General features: G+C 49.8%; 1 protein-coding gene and 1 pseudogene across 4 annotated transcripts in view; one reads left to right on the top strand and one right to left on the bottom strand.

The window, feature by feature from the left end:
• Positions 1–19,942, bottom strand: part of phactr2 (phosphatase and actin regulator 2) — a 128,922-nt gene that overhangs the window by 44,301 nt on the left and 64,679 nt on the right. For all 4 annotated transcript variants that reach the window (XM_052012684.1, XM_052012686.1, XM_052012682.1 and 1 more), the window contains exons 2-3: positions 13,234–13,401; positions 1,422–1,502 (exon numbers count right to left, since the gene is read on the bottom strand). In XM_052012684.1, the coding sequence (XP_051868644.1) occupies positions 1,422–1,502; positions 13,234–13,401 (249 nt within the window). The remainder of the gene's footprint in view (positions 1–1,421; positions 1,503–13,233; positions 13,402–19,942) is intronic.
• Positions 15,415–15,533, top strand: LOC127568969 (uncharacterized; annotated as a pseudogene).

Raw genomic sequence — 19,942 nt, forward strand, 5'->3', positions numbered from 1 at the left:
CCCAACCTCAAGGAGATACAAGCCTAACGACACTCACCAACTACACTTTTCGCTGCCTCGGTAAAGCAGCCAGCATAATCAAAGACCCCACCCACCCCGGACATTCTCTCTTCTCCCCCCTCCCATCAGGCTGAAGATAGAAAAGCCTGAAAGCACGTACCACCAGGCTCAAGGGCAGCTTCTATCCCGCTGTTATAAGACTATTGAATGGACCTCTCATATATTAAAAAAAAATGGACTCTTGACCTCACAATCTACCTCGTCATGGCCCTTGCACCTTATTGTCTGCCTGCACTGCACTTTCTCTGTAACCGTAACACTATATTCTGCATTCTGCTTTCCTTTTGTACACCTCGATGTACTGATGTACCGAATGATCACTCTGGATGGCACGCAAACAGAAGCTTTTCACTGTATCTCGGTACATGTGACAATAATAAACCAATTACCAATTCACTAGCCTAGAGGTGGTTGGGATGTGAGAGGCACTACAGAAGGGCAAACCCTTCCTGTCAAACAGAATTACCACTAAAGCAAATAGAAATTCATAAGCGTTTGTACGAGGACTCTTTAAAGAACCGATGGATTTAAATGGGCCAGTGAAAGCATGCACACTCCTTTAACTCCTTCGTCACTGGCACCCTCAGGAGGTGGCCTTAACTGACAGCAGCTGTGAGAAGTGCCTCAGGCTGCGTTCCCACACTCGCGCAGGGCAGGCTTGTGGCTGCATTTCAAAAGGCAGAAAGAAAACATCACCTCCCCTCCCAACAATCTCACACTGTGAAAGGCAGGAAACGCGAGCAGGAAGTGCCGACTGAGGTCTGTGCAGAAGCTGAGGGCAGTGCGGAGGGAGTGTTGGACACAGGGCTTCCACTGCAGTGGTCCAGGGAGAGCGGAGGGAGCAGACATGTCGGCAGCACAGCCTCCCAGCCGGGCTTAACGGGGCGGGGAGGGAGTTATAGAGTGATGGAGGGATAGATAGGTGGGGAGTGGGGAGGTGGGGAGAGGTGGGGGGGGGCGGGGGAGGTGGCGAGTGGGGGAGGTGGGGAGGTGGGAGGTGGCGAGTGGGGGAGGTGGGGAGGTGGGAGGTGGCGAGTGGGGGAGGTGGGGAGTTGGGGAGGTGGAGAGATGGTGCGAGGAAACATGGTGTGAGAATGTGCAAACTCCACACAGACAGCACCCGAGGTCGGAATTGACCCCTCAGTCACAGGTCTACCAGCTGAGCCACCGTGCTTGAGAAAGTTGTGAGCCCTGAGCAGGTTGTAAGGCCACGTCAGGAGACAACAGTTGTGAGTCAATCACACGGGGTTACCTGTCCTCTGCCCTCAGCTGCAGTCTGGGACTCACCACTGGTATCTCATTCCGAGAGGTGTTTGTGCAGTGAGATTCCCTCCCCCTGCCACTTTTCCCGGGTGACTTACCCTGCTCGGGATCCTCCTTCAACACGCCTCTCCTGACCAGCTCCTCCCGACTCTGTCTTGTTGATATTTTCCTCTCCAGCACTACAAGGGCAAATGGAGGAAAGGGAGGCTGTTAGTTAACGGGAGGACACAGTCGATCTCTCCGTGAGAAACCAGAGAGTGGTGGACACAGCCCAGTCCACCTCGCAAACCAGAGTCCCCTCCACTGACTCTGTCTACACTTCCCTTATTTTGGAAAGCAGCCAACGTAATCAAGGACCCCTCCCACCCCGGACATTCTCTCTTCTCCCCCCTCCCATAGGGCAGAAGATACAGAAGCTCGAGAACATGTACCACCAGGCTCAAGGACAGCTTCTATCCTGCTGTTATCAGACTCTTGACTTCATGCACTGATGCAAGTTCGGGGTTACACTGTGGTCAGAACAGGCCGATCTCGGGAGATTGCAGGACGCACACACCAAGTCCAGAAAACTGGTCGGAGCCTTGAAGTAGGTTTCGCTCAGCAACAGAGTGAAGGGAGCACATACCAAGGGGAGGAAGGCAGTGAGTGACAGCAGATCTGTAATCCAACACCGATCCCTGTCCGTAGCCAGCCACACTCAGAGCTCACCCCTGACGATGGGCCCCCTGCTTGGCCTGAAATCCTTCACTACGGAGGGCACCTCAGGGCTGGGAACAGCGGACATCCCACCGGTGCAGGGATGGAGACGTCCCATGGGTGTAGGGGGAGGGGGAGAGGCGTCCCAGCAGTACAGGAAGGGTGCAGGGGTGGAGAGGTCCCATGGGTGCAGGGAGAGGGGGAGAGACGTCCCAGCAGTACAAGGGGGGTGGGGGAGATGTCCTGTGGGGGCGGGAGTTGGGTGGTGGGACATGGGTCAGACCCTGGAAGTGACAGTGAATGACCACATGGTACCAATCTCAGATCAGGAACACTCATTGCGGCACCGTCACCGATAACCCACCGGTCATTCTTGGGATCTTGCTGTGTCTACCGTACTGCTCTCCCCAAAGAAATACCGTACTTCACTGCAACAACATGACAATGGTGTTTGGTACGCTGGCCTTCATCAGTCAGGGCACGGAATATAGAAGTTGGGATGTTATGTTGAAGTTGTACAGGACATCGGTGAGGCTGCACTTGGTTCGGTTTTGGTCGCCCTGTTATTGGAACGATTCCATTAAGCCGGAAAGAGTGCAGAAGAGATTTACGAGGATGTTGCCGGGATTCAAGGGACTGAGTTATGGAGAGGTTGAGCAGATTGGGACTTTTTTTCACTGGAGAGTAGGAGAATGAGAGGTGATCTTATAGAGGTGTATAAAATCATCAGCAGTATAGATAAGGTGAAAGCACTCAGTCTTTTTCCCAGGGTTGAATCAAGAACTAGAGAGCATAGGTTTAAGGTGAGATGGAGAGATTTAATAGGAACCTGAGGGGCAACTTTTTCACCCAGAGAGTTGTCAGTGTATGGAACGAGCTGCCAGAGGAAGTGGTTGAGGCAGGTACATTTACAACATTTAAGAGATATTTGGACAGGTACATGGGTAGGAGGGGTTTACAGGCCGAACGCGGGCAAATGGGACTAGCTGAGATGGAAATCTTGGTCGGCATGGATCAATGGGCCGAAGGGCCTGTTTCCGTGCTGTGTGACTCCATGACGCTGTTTGGAGTGAAGTACTTCGGCAAATCCCGAGACTCCAGTAAACACAACCAGAAAAAGCACGTCTTTTTACCCAGTCGTGACCTCGTGGACTGTAACGCTGCTGGAAGCTAGAAACTCAATGCCCTTCTTTGTCAAGGAGTTAATTAACGCAGTATTAATTAATCGCTGCACTTTCAAAGAGACCCCATTCTATGGCTGTGTGTGGAAAAGCCTCTTCTAATCCGCTCCACAGCTGGCTAATTTTGTGTTGAAACACTCCTGGATCAGCGACTAAATGAAATAATCTGCTTTTAACTGTTTTATCTGCACATTTCAGCATTCACATGAGATAAAGACTGATTTTGTCAACCAGTCAACACTGTGACATAACAGGAGCGGGTGCAGACATTCAGAACGAGCCTGTAAAAGCCAAATCCTTCCAGAGAATTGCAACTGAAAAGCAGAAATGTTGTGTTAAATTTTTAAAATTCATCCTCAGAATTTGAGGGGCAAGTTTAGTCTTACTTTGCACAGAGAGTGCCTGATACCTGGAACGTGCTGGCGGAATCAGACACAATCACTCTGTTTCAGAGACAAGTACTGGAATAGGCAAGGCATGGATGGATATGGTCCTAATGTGGCCGAGAATGGCTGGCATGGACGGGATGGGTGAAGGTCCTGGTTCTGTGCTGTACGAGTCTAATCTGGGTGTCACTGGCATGTGCAGTTTTTATTGCTTGTACCCAAGCTGACACTGAACAGAGTGGTTTCCTGGGCCCCTTCACACTGTTAAAGAGCCGCCCATGTGACTGAGAATCAGCCAACATAAATAGACAGACGTGGCGATTTCCTTCCTTAACGGTCCAGTCCCTTACAGTCAGAAGGGTTATACCAAACAGAAACAGGCCCTTCGGCCCAACTCATCCCTGCCAACAAAGTTGTCTATCGGAGCTAATTCCAGTTGCCTGTGTTTGTCCCATATACCTTTTAAAAGTTGAAGTTGTACCTGCCTCAACCACTTCCTCTGGCAGCTCGCCCCTCAGGTCCCTTTAAATCTTTCCCCTCTCGACTGAAATCTATGCCCTCTAGTCTCCCCTACCCTGGGAAAAAGACCCTTATCTATGCCCCTCATGATTTTATAAACCTCTATAAGGTCATCCCTCAGCCTCCTATGCTGCAGGGGGGGAAAAAAAAAAAATCACAAAATATTGAGCCTCTCTCTATAACTGAAGCCCTCCAGTCCTGGTAACATCCCTGTGAATCTTTCCACATCCTCTCCAGCTTAATGACGTCCTTCCTATAGCTGGGTGACCAGAACTGCGCACAACACTCCAAGTGTGGTCTCACCCAATGTCTTGTACAGCTGTAACATAACATCCCAACTCCTGTACTCCATGCCCTGACCAATGAAGGCAAGACCGATGGGCGGCACAGTAGTGTAGCGGTTAGCGTAACGCTATTACAGCGCCAGAGACCCGGGTTCAATTCTGGCCGCTGTCTATAAGGAGTTTGTATGTTCACCCCATGTCTGCATGGGTTTCCTCGGGGTGCTCCGGTTTCCTCCCACATTCCAAAGACGGATAGGTTAGGAAGTTGTGGGCGTGCTATGTTGGCGCCAGAAGTGTGGCGACACTTGCGGGCTGCCCCCAGAACACCGTACGCAAAAGATGCATCTCACTGTGTGTTTTGATGTACACGTGACTAATAAAGAGATCTTATCTTAACTGGGACATACGCCTTCTTCACCGCCCCCTCTACCTGTGTCACTACTTTCAGGGAATTATGTACCCGCACACCTCAGTCTCTCTGTTCTACACACTCCCCAGGGCCCGACCATTTACTGTGCAAGTTCTGCCCTGGTTTAACTTCCCAAAATGCAACACCTCGCGCTCGTCCAAGTTAAGTTCCAACTTGCCGTTCCTTGGCCCACTTCCCGTTGATCTCGATCCTGCTGTAATCTTCACTACACCCACCAATTCTGGTGTCATCTACAAACTCACTAACCACGTTGCAGTGTGGATCCAGAACTGGCTGGCCCACAGAAAGCAAAGAGTGGTTGTTGAAGGGTCGTATTCTGAGTGGAGGTCGGTGACCAGTGGTGTACCTCAGGACCCTTAAACTTTGTGATTTTTATAAACGACCTGGATGAGGAAGTGGAGGGGTGGGTTAGTAAGTTTGCGGATGACACGAAGGTTGGGGGTGTTGTGGATAGTTTGGAGGGCTGTCAGAGGTTACAGCGGGACATAGATAGGATGCAGAGTTGGGCTGAAAAGTGGCAGTTGCAGTTCAACCCAGATAAGTGTGAAGTGGTTCATTTTGGTAGGTCAAATATGTTGGCGGAATATAGTCTTAATGGTAGGACTCTTGGCAGTGTGGAAGATCAGAGGGATCTTGGGGTCCGAGTCCATAGGACACTCAAAGTGGTGGTGCAGGTTGACTCTGTGGTTAAGAAGGCATATGGTGTATTGTCCTTCATCAATCGGGGAAACGAATTTAGGAGTCGTGAGGTATTGTTGCAGCTATATAGGTCCCTGGTCAGACCCTACTTGGAGTATTGTGCTCAGTTCTGGTCGCCTCACTACAGGAAACATGTGGAAGCCATAGAGAGGGTGCAGAGGAGATTTACAAGGATGCTGCCTGGAATGTGGAGCATGCCTTATGAAAGCAGGTTGAGGGAACTCGGCCTTTTCTCCTTGGAGGATGAGGGGGTGACCTGATAGAGGTGTATAAGATGATGAGAGGTATTGATAGGGTAGATAGTCAGAGGCTCTTCCCCGGGGCTGAATTGGTGACCCCAGGAGGACATAGGTTTAAGGTGCTGGGGAGCAGGTATAGAGGAGATGTCAGGGGTAAGTTTTTTACTCAGAGAGTGGTGAGTGTGTGGAATGGGCTGCCGGAAACAGTGATGGAGGCTGATACGATAGGGTCTTTCAAGAGACTGTTAGATTGGTATATGGAGCTGAGTAAAATAGAGGGCTATGGATAAGCCTAGTAACTTCTAGGGTAGGGATATGTTCAGCACAGCTTTGTGGGCCGAAGGGCCTGAATTGTGCTGTAGGTTTTCTATGTTCTATGTTAACAACATTGTCATCCAAATCGTTAATACAGATGACAAGCAACAGTGGACCCAGCACCGATCCCTGTGGCACACCACTGGTCCCAGGCCTCCAATGTGAATAACAATCCTTCACTCTCACCCTCTGACACCTTTGACTAACCCTTTATCATCTTCTTAGGAATGCCCTCATATTGAGGGTGGCTCACTTCCACGGGTTCTGTGGTGACAGACGCTTCCACAGACAGTGCAAGAGGTGGTGGACAGGATGGGTGGGTTTGTGAGGGGTACAGCTCCATCCATAGACTCGAGAGTCCCAACATCATCCCACTCTGCCCCTTCTCAGTGGGGACGTGGCATTTCTTTAAGGAGAACGTCCTTGAAACTTATCTCAGCAATCTCTCCCCACCTCTGAACTCAAAGAGACCCTCTGCTTCAGGTGTCTGATATCGGTTAGAACATGGAACAGAACAGCACAGGAACGGACCCTTCAGCCCACCATGTCTGTGCTGTACGCTATGCCAAATGAAACTAAATCGGTCTTCGTCCAAATGATCCAACTGCCTGACTTAAACACCACTATCGTATCTGCCTCCACCACCACCCCTGGCAGCCCGTTCCAGGCACCCACTGCTCTCTGTGTAAAAAAAACTTGCTCTGCACATCTCCTTTAAACTTTCCCCCTCTCAAATGTTCTCTAATATTTAACATTTCTAACCTGGGAAAAAGATTCTATCTATGCCTCTCATAATCTTATAAACCTCTAACAGATCTCCCCTCAGCCTCTGACACTCCAGAGAAAGCAATCCAATTTTGTCACACCTCTCCTTATAGCTCATGCCCTCTAATCCAGACAGTATCCTTGTGAACCTCTCCTGCACCACTCTCCACACCCTTCCTGTACTGGGGCGAACAGAACTGCACACTCCAACCATGGTGCCACTAGTCTGGGACTGGCACATTTAGTGCTGGGCGGTGTGACACACACAGTGAGATGCTCTCCTCCTGAAGATCACTGCAGGGTGATGCAACTCGGAGAACAACCAGAATTCTGCCTTTAGGCAGGCAGCAAGTTGCCTGTAGTTGGGCGTCGCCAACGGCGACCGGCCTCATCCTCACGCCTGATATGGCGACAAATTGAGGCCTTTCACCTTGGTGTGACCCTCGGCTCAGTCCCCAGTGAGCGTTACATTGGGGGAGGAGCCCGTCTCGTGCTCGAGAAGCAAAACCAGAGCACAGTGTCCCTGAATGACCCCCCCAGAGTGTATCAGCCGTGAGATGCATCTCTCTGCAGTGAGAACTCAGCGATAGGTTTCTCCAGTTTACGGTGACCAGATTGGGACCATCATGGAAAATTGTTGGCATGGATACATCTCCATTTATAAATTGTGCTGTCTGTGCTTTAGACGAATGGCTGATCATTTGACCCTTTTATCATTAACAACAATTTCTCGAATAAAATTACCCTCTCGCACTGGGGAAGAATGTCCTTCCAACCATGACGTGCACGTGTCTCCAGGGTAACCCATTCCTTCACGTGCAGGGCCGTGTGCTGTGCCTTTTTGGTGTCAGGCGATGGATACCACCAAGTTCAGTTTATTGTCACAGGCAGACGTACCCAGGGTGTAAATGCTGTGAAGATTAGCTTTTCTCAGCAGCAGCTCAGTACGTCACAGACACGATAAACACAAATTACTTAAACTTAAATTAACATAGGTTATACATAGTCATCAACTTCCTTCAGAGTCCATTTCCTGAGCCCTCCCAGCCTTGACCTTGCTCGGTTGTGACACCGTCTCCTCCATTTGGACCCACCTGCACTCTCCAGCTTCCCATTACAACCTTTATCCCCTCAGCGCACCACGCTTCTGATCATTGAAACTGCTCTGTCGGCCCCGGGTTACGTAAGGGTTCTGTTCCTGAGAACGGTCCGTAAACCGCTGCCTCCATCCGTCAGGAGTGTCCATTCTCTGCAGCTCCCCACTCTATTGGTCTGATTACTTAATGAAGCAGATGTGGTTGAGAACCTCACCAACGGTGGTGGTGACCGGACACAACCGAGGAGAAAGGAAATGTCAGAAGATTCGACGGCGTCATCAGAACTGACCGCACAGGAAATGGAGGAGGTGGGAGATCAGGAAATCCATGGGAGAGTGAGGGCTTGTGTGGACACTGGACACAAATGTATCCCCTGCAATGGGAGGAGAGAGGAGCTGAGAATGGGAAGAGTTGGAGATAGAACATAGAACACTACAGCACAGTACAGGCCCTTCGGCCCACAATGTTGTGCCGACGCTGATTCTTTTCAAGCCCATTCTCCCACCTTCTCTCCATAACCCTTAACCACTCCCCCCCCCCCCGCTTACCAATCAAGGACCCGTCAATCTCTGCCTTAAATACACCAAATGACTTGGCCTCCACAGCCGTCCATAGCAACGAATTCCACAGATTCGCCACCCTCTGGCTTAAGAAATTCCTCCTCATCTCAGTTTTAAAGGGACGTCCCTTTATTCTGAGGCTGTGCTCTCGGATCCTGGACTCTCCCACTGATGGAAACATCCTCTGCACGTCCATTCTATACAGGCCTTTCAGCATCCGGCGGTGGTCTCCATTATCAGGCTCTCACTGTGAACCTTCAGTGTCGGACAGCAGAGCCATGCAGGGAGAGGTCCTTGAGATGCTTCACTGAATGGTCGATAACGTGTGTTAATGATCTCTGAACATACACAAACATAAGGGCCAACAGTGCGCTTCAGATCAACTACTGGGGTCAGGTGACTTTGGTTCTGGAGTGTAGCTGCCGTGGGTTAAACAGTTAAAGACGTCTGAGGATTAGCTCCACTCTGTGGGAAGTTTGGTGGAGGTGAAGTACAACACTGCAGTGAGGAAAATTGAGAAAAATGTTGGGGTAACAACATGGCCTTGTTTGGTGCTGTCTTCACCGAGAATTGTTCTGTTATAGACCCTCTGATTAACATCACGGCTTGTGTGCCATTAGAACCTAGAACAGTACAGCACAGGAACAGGCCCTTCAGCCCACAACGTTGTGCTGAACTAACTAAACTAGTAATTAAGCGCCTAACTAAACCAGTCCCTTCTGGCTACACAGTGTCCACATCCTTCCATTCCCTGCACATTCATGTGCCCATCTAAGAGCCTCTTAAACACCTCTATCGTATCTGCCTCCACCCCCACCCATGGCAGCACATTCCAGGCACCCACCGCTCTCTGTGTCAAACACTTGTCCTGCACATCTCCCTTGAACTTTCCCCCTCTCACCTTAAATGCATGCCCTCTGGTATTAGACATTAGGAAGAAGATACTGACTGTCTACCCTATCTCTGCCTCTCATAATTTTATAAACCTCTATCAGGTCTCCCCTCAGCATCCAACACTCCAGAGTAAACAACACACATTCGTCCAACCTCTCCTCACAGCTCATGCCCTCTAATCCAGGCAGCATCCTGGTGAACCTCTTCTGCACCCTCTCCAAAGCCTCCACACCTTCCTAATATGCAATGCATATTGAATGCAATACTCCAGATGCCTAACCACAGTTTTATAAAGCTGCAACATAACTTCCTGACTCTTGAACTCACTGTGGAACAAGCAGAGAAAGGAACTGTATTTCTGCGGGCAGCTGAATTTGAGGAGGGTGTTCCACAGTCTCTCCTGATTGTTGGAGTCAGTAATGGTTAGAACATGGAAAGTTGACGATGGTTACAACTTAATCGCCGTTCCTTCATCGTCACTGGGTCTAAACCCTGGAAATCCTTCCCCAACAACACGGCGGGAGCTCCTTCACCAGAAGGACTGCAGTGGCTCAAGAAGGCAGCTCCCCACCACCTTCTCAAGGGCAATAAATGCTGGTCTCGTCAGCCACACCCCACAAAGAGAAATGTAAACAGCTGATAATGATAACGAACATAAGAATCAAAGAAGAGTCGATGGTTTTCATTTAGACTTGAGAGAGATCAAAGCATTGGATTCAAATTACAGTGTGTTGTAATTATAAATACAGTACATAGTCATCAAATTAGCTGGAGAAGATTGGAAAGACTATCCTATCATTCTTGCTGTTGAGAGAAGACAAGGGCTCCCTGGGTTACATGTGACCTGATTTGCAGAGAAATCCAACTTTAGGCAAATTCTCCTAGAAATGTTTAAACCATTTTTCAAGCTAGTAATACTAATAATCTGTTACATGGCATTCATTCATGACTGGATACAGTATACACTCCATTTGTTTAATTTGGGTGATTATTCAGTGAAGTGAAAGATTTATAGCAATTGTACCTAGAGTGATACAATGTGGGGAGCTGCAGAGAATGGATGCTCCTGACGGATGGAGGCAGCGGTTTACAGACCGTTCTCAGGAATGGAACCCTTACGTAACCCGGGAACTACAGAGCAGTTTCAATGATCAGAAGCGTGGTGCGCTGAGGGGATAAAGGTTTTCATGGGAAGCTGGAGATTGCAGGTGGGTCCAAATGGAGGAGACGGTGTCACAACCGAGCAAGGTCAAGGCTGGGAGGGCTCAGGAAACGGACTCTGAAGGAAGTTGATGACTATGTATAACCTATGTTAATTTAAGTTTAAGTAATTTGTGTTTATCGTGTCTGTGACGTACTGAGCTGCTGCTGAGAAAAGCTAACCTTCACAGCATTTACACCCTGGGTACGTCTGCCTGTGACAATAAACTGAATTTAGTGGCATTCATCGCCTGACACCAAAAAGGCACAGCACACGGCCCTGCACGTGAAGGAATGGGTTACCCTGGAGACACGTGCACGTCATGGTTGGAAGGACATTCTTCCCCAGTGCGAGAGGGTGATTTTATTCGAGAAATTGTTGTTAATGATAAAAGGGTCAAATGATCAGCCATTCGTCTAAAGCACAGACAGCACAATTTACAAAAGGAGATGTATCCATGCCAACAATTTTCCATGATGGTCCCAATCTGGTCACCATAAACTGGGGAAACCTATCACTGAGTTCTCACTGCAGAGAGATGCATCTCACGGCTGATACACTCTGGGGGGGTCATTCAGGGACACTGTGCTCTGGGTTTGCTTCTCGAGCACGAGACGGGCTCCTCCCCCAATGTAACGCTCACTGGGGACTGAGCCGAGGGTCACACCAAGGTGAAAGGCCTCAATTTGTCGCCACATCAGGCGTGAGGATGAGTCTGGTCGCCAATGGCGACGCCCAACTACAGGCGACTGTTGCTGCCTGCCTAAAGGCAGAATTCTGGTTGTTCTCCAAGTTACGTCACCCTGCGGTGATCTTCAGGAGGAGAACATCTCACTGTGTGTGTCACACCGCCTGGCACTAAGTGTACCAGTCCCGAGCTGAGACTGTGCTCCATGTCTGAGGACGCTGTTGGTGAGGTGATTGGTCGCCACTGCTAGCAGTCCCTCCGCCTGGCTCGGAACGTTAACTACTGGTAAACTTGTGTCCCTCTGAACCTGCCAGCTCGACTGGTGCTGGTCAATCATGGTTTCCCTGGGGGTCTCCCTCAACACTGTCCCTCCCTCCACCAGGAGCTCCCTCAACACTGAGCCTCCCTCCACCGGGAGCTCCCTCAACACCGTCCCTCCCTCCACCAGCTCCCTCAACACTGTCCCTCCCTCCACTGGAGTCTCCCTCAAAACTGTCCCTCCCTCCACTGGAGTCTCCCTCTAGACGGTCCCTCCATCTGCCAGGATCGGCCGCACTGTCCCTCCCTCGGCACTGTCCCTCGTTGGTCTGGACACTCCTGAGGGCTGTCCTGACGTTGACCAGGGCTCTCCCCGGTCCCTACTCAGTGCCAACCCCCCTCAGCGCCTTCCCTCCATCGCACCTCGGACCCCCCTCAGCGTCCCCCCTACATCGGACTCGGACCTCCCTCAGCTCCCTCCCTACATCGGGGACCCCCCCCCCCCCTCAGCTCCCTCCCTACATCGGGGACCTCCCTCAGCTCTCTCCCTATGTCGGATGGGAACCACCTCAGTGGCCCCCCCACGTCGGACAGGGAACTCTGTTGGCACTCTCCCAAGGACATCCCTCTGAAGTCCCAGTTACTGAAGCCAGCTGAGAAAACCCAGCCTTGACTCTGGTACAAGTGTCTTATCCCTTCCAGTTTTAATTATTGTTGCAGATCTTTAAAAACATCATTTTCCTTCCTTTCCCCTCTCTCAATCCGTCCTTTCCTCCCCTCTCTTTATTTCACTTTCCAATCCCGATTTGCCACTGCATTCACCCACTCCGGGTTACACCACCTCACCAGTTCACATTTATTCACTCTCATTGGCCGCACCTGGAGAGCTGTGTTCAGTATCGGTCGCCCTGCTGTAGGAAAGGTGTCATTAAACAGAAAGAATGCAGAAAAGATTTACAAGGATGCTGCCAGGTCTTGAGGGCCTGACTTATAGGGAGAGGCTAGACAGGCTAGGACTTTATTCCTTGGAGCATAGGAGACTGGGGGGGTGACCTTATAGAGGTGTATAAAATCATGAGGGGCGCAGATAGGGTGAATGCACTCAGTCTTTTTCCCAGGGTTGGGGAATCAAGAACTAGAGGGCACAGGTTTAAGGTGAGAGGGGAAAGAGTTAATAGGAACTGGAGGGGCAATTATTTTTTACACACACAAAGGGTGGTGTCTACATGGAACGAGCTGCCAGAGGAAGTGGTTGAGGCAGGGACAATAACAACGTTTAAAAGACAGTTGGACAGGTCCATGGATAGGAAAGGTTTAGAAGGTTATGGGCCAAACATGGGCCTAGCTTGGATAGGGCACCTTGGTCGGCATGGACCAGTTGGGCCGAAGGGCCTGTACTGTGTGACTCCGCAGCTCATTGGTGGAGACCTCAGGTCACATGGTTGATCCCAGTGCATGAGGGCAGTCACCCAGTCTCCACATCTCACTGGCACTGTGGGACCACCAGGAGAGTGAGCGACCATAGGAAAAAGGGTGGCGTCTGATGATGGATCTGGGCCAGTTGTTGGGCCTTGGATCCATGCCCACTGTCCCCCCAGATGCAGAGAGGAGGTGATCCAGAGACAGACCGCGGGAGGGGCGGGGAGGGATGGGAGGGGTGGAAGTTGCCTCGGTGAGGTAGGGTGTCGAGTGACTTACGTGCAGAGGTCTCCTGGAACTTCTCGCTTGGCTTCTTCTTCCTCCATTTCCACGGTTTGAAGATGTTGGTGATGGACGCCAGCTTGCTTTTCCGTTTCAGGGGCGGGGTCCCCGGCACAGCGAGGGGTCCGTCCGGGCTCGCAGTGGGGGGGCTATCCACACTGTCACCTGTGGCCAGAGGGGAAAGCGGGAGTGAGTGAGGCCTGCACTGTGGGCTGGGGAGAGAGACGGGGGTGGGGGGGGTGGGGAGATGGAGATGCCAAACGTTCTTCACCACTCTGTCTACCTGTGTCACCACTTTCAGGGAACTATGTACCTGTTACCCCTGGGTCCCCCTGTCCTACAACACTGCCCAGGGCCCTCCATTTACTGTGCACGTCCTGCCCTGGTTTGACTTACCAAATGCAACAGCTCGTGTTTATCTGTACTAAACCTCCATCTGCCAATCCTCAAGCCCACTGGCCCAGCTGATCCAGCTGATCAAGATCTCGTTTTAAATTTAAATAACTGTCCACTATATCACCAACTTTAAAAAAAAACTCTCTTGATAATATATGCAGTAATTACAGTTACTACACATCTTTACATCAAGGTCCCACGGACCTAGACATTCTCTCTTCTCCCCTCTCCCATCAGGCAGAAGATACAAAATCCTTAAAGCACGTACCACTAGGCTCAAGGACAGCTTCTATCCCCATAGAACCATCGTACAATACAGCACAATACAGGCCCTTCAGCCCACCATGTTTGTGCCGACCTTGAAACCACTCCTAAGACTATCTAACCCTTCCTCCCACATATCCCCCTATTTTAAATTCCTCCATATGCTTATCTAACAATCTCTTGAACTTGACCAACATATCAGCCTCCACCACCACCCCAGGCAGCGCAGTCCATGCACCAACCACTCCTCTGGGTGAAAAAACCTTCCTCTGATATCTCCCTTGAACTTACCCACCATTACCTTAAAGCCATGTCCTCTTGTATTGAGAGCATTGGTGCCCTGGTAAAGAGGCGCTGACTGTCCACTCTATCTATTCCTCTTAATATTTTGTACACCTCTATCATGTCTCCCCTCATCCTCCTTCTCTCCAATGAGTAAAACCCTAGCTCCCTTAGTCTCTCCTCATAATCCATACTCTCTAAACCAGCAGCATCCTGGTATATCTCCTCTGCACCCTTTCCAATGCTTCCACATCCTTCCTATAATGAGGCGACCAGAACTGGTCACAGTGCTCTAAGTGTGGTCTAACCAGAGTAGTTTTGTAAGCTGGCATCATTACCTCGCGGCTCAAACTCGATCCCACGACTTATGAAAGCCAACGTCCTGTAAGCTTTCTACCCCGCTGTTATAAGACTATTGAATGATTCCCCAGTACGATAAGATGGACTCTTGACCTCACAATCTACCTCGCTGTGACCTTGCACCTTATTGTCTGCCTGCACTGCACTTTCTCTGTAACTGTAACACTATACTCCACATTCTGTTATTGTTTTCCCTTGTACTACCTCAATGCACTGATGTGATGAAATGATCTGTAGGGATGGCAGGCAGAACAATTTTTCACTGTACCTCGGTACATGTGACAATAATAAACCAATTACCAATTTACATTCATTGTACAATCAATCTTACAATGCTACCAACAACACTTGTTTCCTCCTTAAGCAAAGCATTTGAGAGGCTGTTACACAGGACCCAGCCCCTCAATGTCCAGTTGAGGCAGGACCCTAGACTGTGGACCTTCCCCACAGAGCCTTAGCATTGGCTGCACCAAGCTTCAGTGCGTCCCTCAGCACACACTCCAGCAGCCTGGGATGTGACAACCAGCAGCAATCATTTATAGACCTCTCCTTACACTGGAAGACCAGCAAGTTTTGGGCGGACCAGAGTGCATCTTCCAGCAGTACTTGATGTCTGTCTTGGTGTGTGCCTCTGGGAACAGCCCATAGATCTGAGAATCTCGTTACACAGCTGCTCGGGATGGACAAGGACTTTTCCCTCTCAATTCAGAGAAGAGTAAACCTACCGAACCCTGGGTGACACCCACCTCAAACACTACACATCCAGGTGACAGGGAGGCAGCCCAGAAGAGGTATTATCTGAGCCTTACACCAACATTCAGTAGTCTCTGACACTTCTGACTCTGGACCATCAGAACCTGCAGAGAGTGGTAAACAGCCTACGGCCATACTAGCCTGAAAACGCCCCATCTCGTCTGATCTCAGAAGCTAAGCAGGCTCAGGCCTGGTTAGTACTTGGATGGGAGACCGCCTGGGAATACCAGGTGCAGTAAATCTTCGGTCACCCGGTGTGGAGGGGGTTGGGGGGGAATCTCCTGGTCGGTTTGCTCCTGGGCCTGGCCCAGGTGGCCATTCACGGGTCCAGGCAGCAGGCAGTCAAAGGTTCTGCCCAAGCAGGGGTTACATCCGTGCCCGTGTGTCCCTGGAGAAGGAACATGCAGTATCCACGGGAACAATGGGGGATTTTCAGGACCAGCATGCCCCACAGGGGCTCGAGTGTGCTCTGGATAGTGACGACCGTGTTATAATATGTAACTATAAATAGTGCACATCATGAGGTACTGTAAAACTGTACTAATGTGACCTCGTAATCACTGAACAAACCACCTTTGGAGAAGTAAAAAAGGGTCACAAGAAAAGAGAGCGGTAAACACTGCCTTCCATCCAGTCCATCGTTGCTTCAGGAAGGCTGATAGTATCGTCAGAGATACCCGCCCCCCCACCCGGCCATTCCCTTCTCTCTCTTCTGGGAGAAGATACAGGAGCTTGAAAGCCCGGACGTCCAGACTCAGGAACAGCTTCTTCCCCACTGCTGTCAGACTCCTGAACCAGTCACCTCTGTCACATCCTCTTCCCAGTGGTGCTGCCACGTTTTCAGACTCTGAACTCTCGCTCTTCTGTTATTGTCACTTTACCATTTTTTTTTGCACTACAGACTGCATTACAGTCTCTGCTCCATTCTGTTGTTCTGTGCTTGGCGCTGTATTTATTATTACCCTGTACACTGTGAGCTTCACACAAGCAAGGAATTTCATTGCACCCCAGTGTATATGACAAAAAACTGATCTGAATCTGACCTAACTATCAATCCTTACCCAGGAGAAGGACGTGGAGGACAGGGAGATCAGTGTGGAGCGTGCTAATAAGCCAGGGGATTTCGAGGTAAAGGAGGAGGTAGCGCTGGGTCTCTTAAAGAGCATTAAGGTGAATAAGTTCCCAGGGCCTGATGGGATATACCCCAGGTTATTGAGAGAGGCAAGCGATGAGATTGCTGGGGCCTTGACCAAGATCTTCGTGCCCTCTCTAGCCACAGGCGAGGTCCCGGAGGACTGGCGAGTAGCTAATGTTGTTCCATTATTCAAGAAGGGAAACTGGGATCATCTTGGTAACTATAGACTGGTGAGTCTCACGTCAGTGGTGGGGAAGTTACTGGAGAGGATTCTTAGGGATAGAATTTATGAGCATTTGGAAAACCGTAGCCTAATTAGTGACAGTCAGCATGGCTTTGTGCAGGGCAAGTTGTGCCTTGCTAACTTGATTGAGTTTTTTGACGAGGTGACGAGGGTGATTGGTGAAGGTAGAGCTGTGGATGTTGTCTACATGGATTTTAGTAAGGCGCTTGACAAGGTCCCTCATGGGAGGCTCACCCAGAAGATTGAGATGCACGGGATCCACGGTGACTTGGCCGTTGGGATTCAGACTTAGCTTGCCCGTAGGAGACAGAGGGTAGTGGTTGATGGGACTTATTCTAGCTGGAGGTCTGTGACTAGTGGTGTTCCTCAGAGATCTATACTGGGACCTCTGCTGTTTGTGATGTATATAAATGACCTGGATGAAAATGTATCTGGGTGGGTTAGTAAGTTTGCAGATGATACGAAGATTGGTGGTGTCGTGGATCGTGTAGGAGACTGGCAAAGGATACAGCGGGATATAGATCAGTTGCAGATATGGGCAAAGAAATGGCAGATGGAGATCAACCCGGCCAAATGTGAAGTGTTGCACCTTGAGAGAGCAAATGTAAAGAGACAGTGCGCTGTTAATGGCGAGACCCTTAACAGTGTTGATGAACAGAGGGATCTTGGGGTCCAAGTTCATAGCTCCCTGAAAGTGGCTACACAAGTCGATAGGGTGGTAAAGAAGGCATAGGGCATGCTTGCCTTCATTAGTCGAGGCACTGAGTTCAAGAGTCAGGAAGTTAAGCTGAACTTTATAAAACTTCAGTTAGGCTGCATCTGGAGTATTGCATTCAGTTCTGGTCGCCCCATTATAGGAAGGATGTGGAGGCTTTGGAGAGGGTGCAGAAGAGGTTCACCAGGATGCTGCCTGGGTTAGAGGGCATGAGCTGTGAGGAGAGGTTGGACAAACTTGGGTTGTTTTCTGTGAAGCGGCGGAGGCTGAGGGGAGACCTGATAGAGGTTTATGAGGCATAGATAGACTAGACAGCCAGTATCTTTTCCCCAGGGTTGAAATCTCTAATACCAGAGGACATGCATTTAAGGTGAGAGGGGGTTAGTTCAAAGGAGATGTGCGGGGCAAGTTTTTACACAGAGAGTGGTGGGTGCCTGGAATGTGCTGCCAGGGCATTCCAGAGGCTCTTAGATAGGCACATGGATGTGGGGGAAATGGACGGATATGGACATCGTGCAGGCAGAAGGGATTCGTTTAGTTGGGCATTTGATTACTCATGCAATTGGCTTGGCACAACATCGTGGGCCGAAGGGCCTGTTCCTGTGCTGTACTTTTCTATGTTCAAGTTTCCACACACCATCAACAGACCATGGACTGTGTTGGATGCAACTGCCAGCTGTTTCATTACACTTGTTGATGGTGAACCCCTATGTGTGCTATTTTCATATAGCTGTTAACGTGCTCACTTGTGTTGGGGAACACGTTGTACTAAAAACGAAGCCCCGTAGCGTTCCACGTTTCCACAGCAGCCCCTCAATTCATGAATCTTTTGCTCCCAGTTTTGGCTACATCAGACACTGCTCATATACGGAGATCAAACATGGTGGGAAATGACCCCATGAGGAAGAGATAGTGGTGCAAAGCTCAGTAAGCAGCCAACATAATCAAGGACCCCTCCCACCCCGGGAACATTCTCTCTTCTCCCCTCTCCCGCCGGGCAGAAGATACAAAAGCTTGAGGACGTGTACCACCAGGCTCAAGGACAGCTTCTATCTCACTGTCATCAGACTCTTGAAATGGACCTCCCATACATAGAGTCATACAGCACTATAGCACAGGTCCTTTGGCCCATCTAGTCCATGCCAGCCTGGTTTTCTGCCTAGTCCCATCTACCTGCACCCAGACCATATCCCTCATCCATGTACCTATCCAAACTTCCCTTAAATGTTACAATTGAACCCACATCCACCACTTCCTCTGGCAGCTCGTTCCACACTTGCACCACCCTCTGAGTGAAGTAGTTCCCCCTCAGATTCCCCTTAAATATTTCACCTTTCACCCTAAACCTATGACCTCTAGTTCTAGTCTCACCCAACCGGAGGGGAAAAAGCCTGCATGCATTCACCCTGTCTATACCCCTCATAATTTTGTATACCTCTGTAAGATCTCCCCTCATTCTCCTGCGCTAAATGATGAACTCTTGATCACCCATCCTTCCTTGTTGTGGCCTTACACCTCTGTATAGTGTCTTTGAACGCATTTTGCATGAGGGCAGTGCAAGCTGGGCCAACATTTATTGCCTATCACTAATTATCCTTGAACAGAGTGGTTTGCCAGACTATTTCACAAGGCAGATAGTGAATCAACCACATTGCTGTGTGTCTCATGTTCTGTTTAGATCAGATCCAGTAAACAGGGCAGGCACGGTAGTGTAGCGGTCAGCGTAACACTATTACAGCGCCAACGACCTGGTTTCAATTCCGACCGCTGTAAGGAGTTTGTACGTTCTCCCCATGACTGCGTGGGCTTCCTCCCATTCAAAAACACATTTTTTCCAATTTACATTCCAAAGACATACAGGTTAGGAAGTTGTGGGCATGCCGTGTTGGCACCGGAAGTGTGGTGACACTTGTGGGCTGACCCCAGAACACTTAGTAAAAGATGTATATCACTGTGTTTTGATGTACATGTGACCAATAAAGAAATCTTTTCTTATTGTCTGCCTGTACTTTCTCTGTAACTGTAATACTTTATTCTGAATTCTGTTTTTTTTATTACCTCAATGTTCTTATGTATGGAACAATCTGTCTGGATGGCACACAGACAAAAGCTTCTCACTGCATCTCAGTACAGGTGACAATGATGAACCAATGCCAGTCATTCATCCATTTGTCTGATACTCAACGTGTCTGAGAGAGAAGGTACAAATGTTGTCCTCAGTCTCCGTTTTATATGACAATATGCAAGTCATGATTGCAACCAGTGGGATCTTCCACAGAGAAAATCCCAGGGCAACACAAGAGGTGTTGGAGGAACTTAGCAGGTCAGGCAGCATCTATGGAGGGAAATAGACAGTCGATGTTTCGGGTTGAGACCTTTCACCTGGACTTCCAGGGGAGACTGCAGTCACTGTCACACCGACACTCTTCCCAACCAGTCTCATCGCAATATTGCAGCTGGCCTTCAACAAGTATCCTGCAGGAGTGGAGCCCATCCATAGGAAATATGGGAAACTGTTCAACCACCATCACCTCTGCTCCAGAACCAACCTCAGCCA

This window comes from Pristis pectinata, chromosome 3 (assembly GCF_009764475.1).
Source record: "Pristis pectinata isolate sPriPec2 chromosome 3, sPriPec2.1.pri, whole genome shotgun sequence".
Classification (NCBI taxonomy): Eukaryota; Metazoa; Chordata; class Chondrichthyes; order Rhinopristiformes; family Pristidae; genus Pristis; species Pristis pectinata.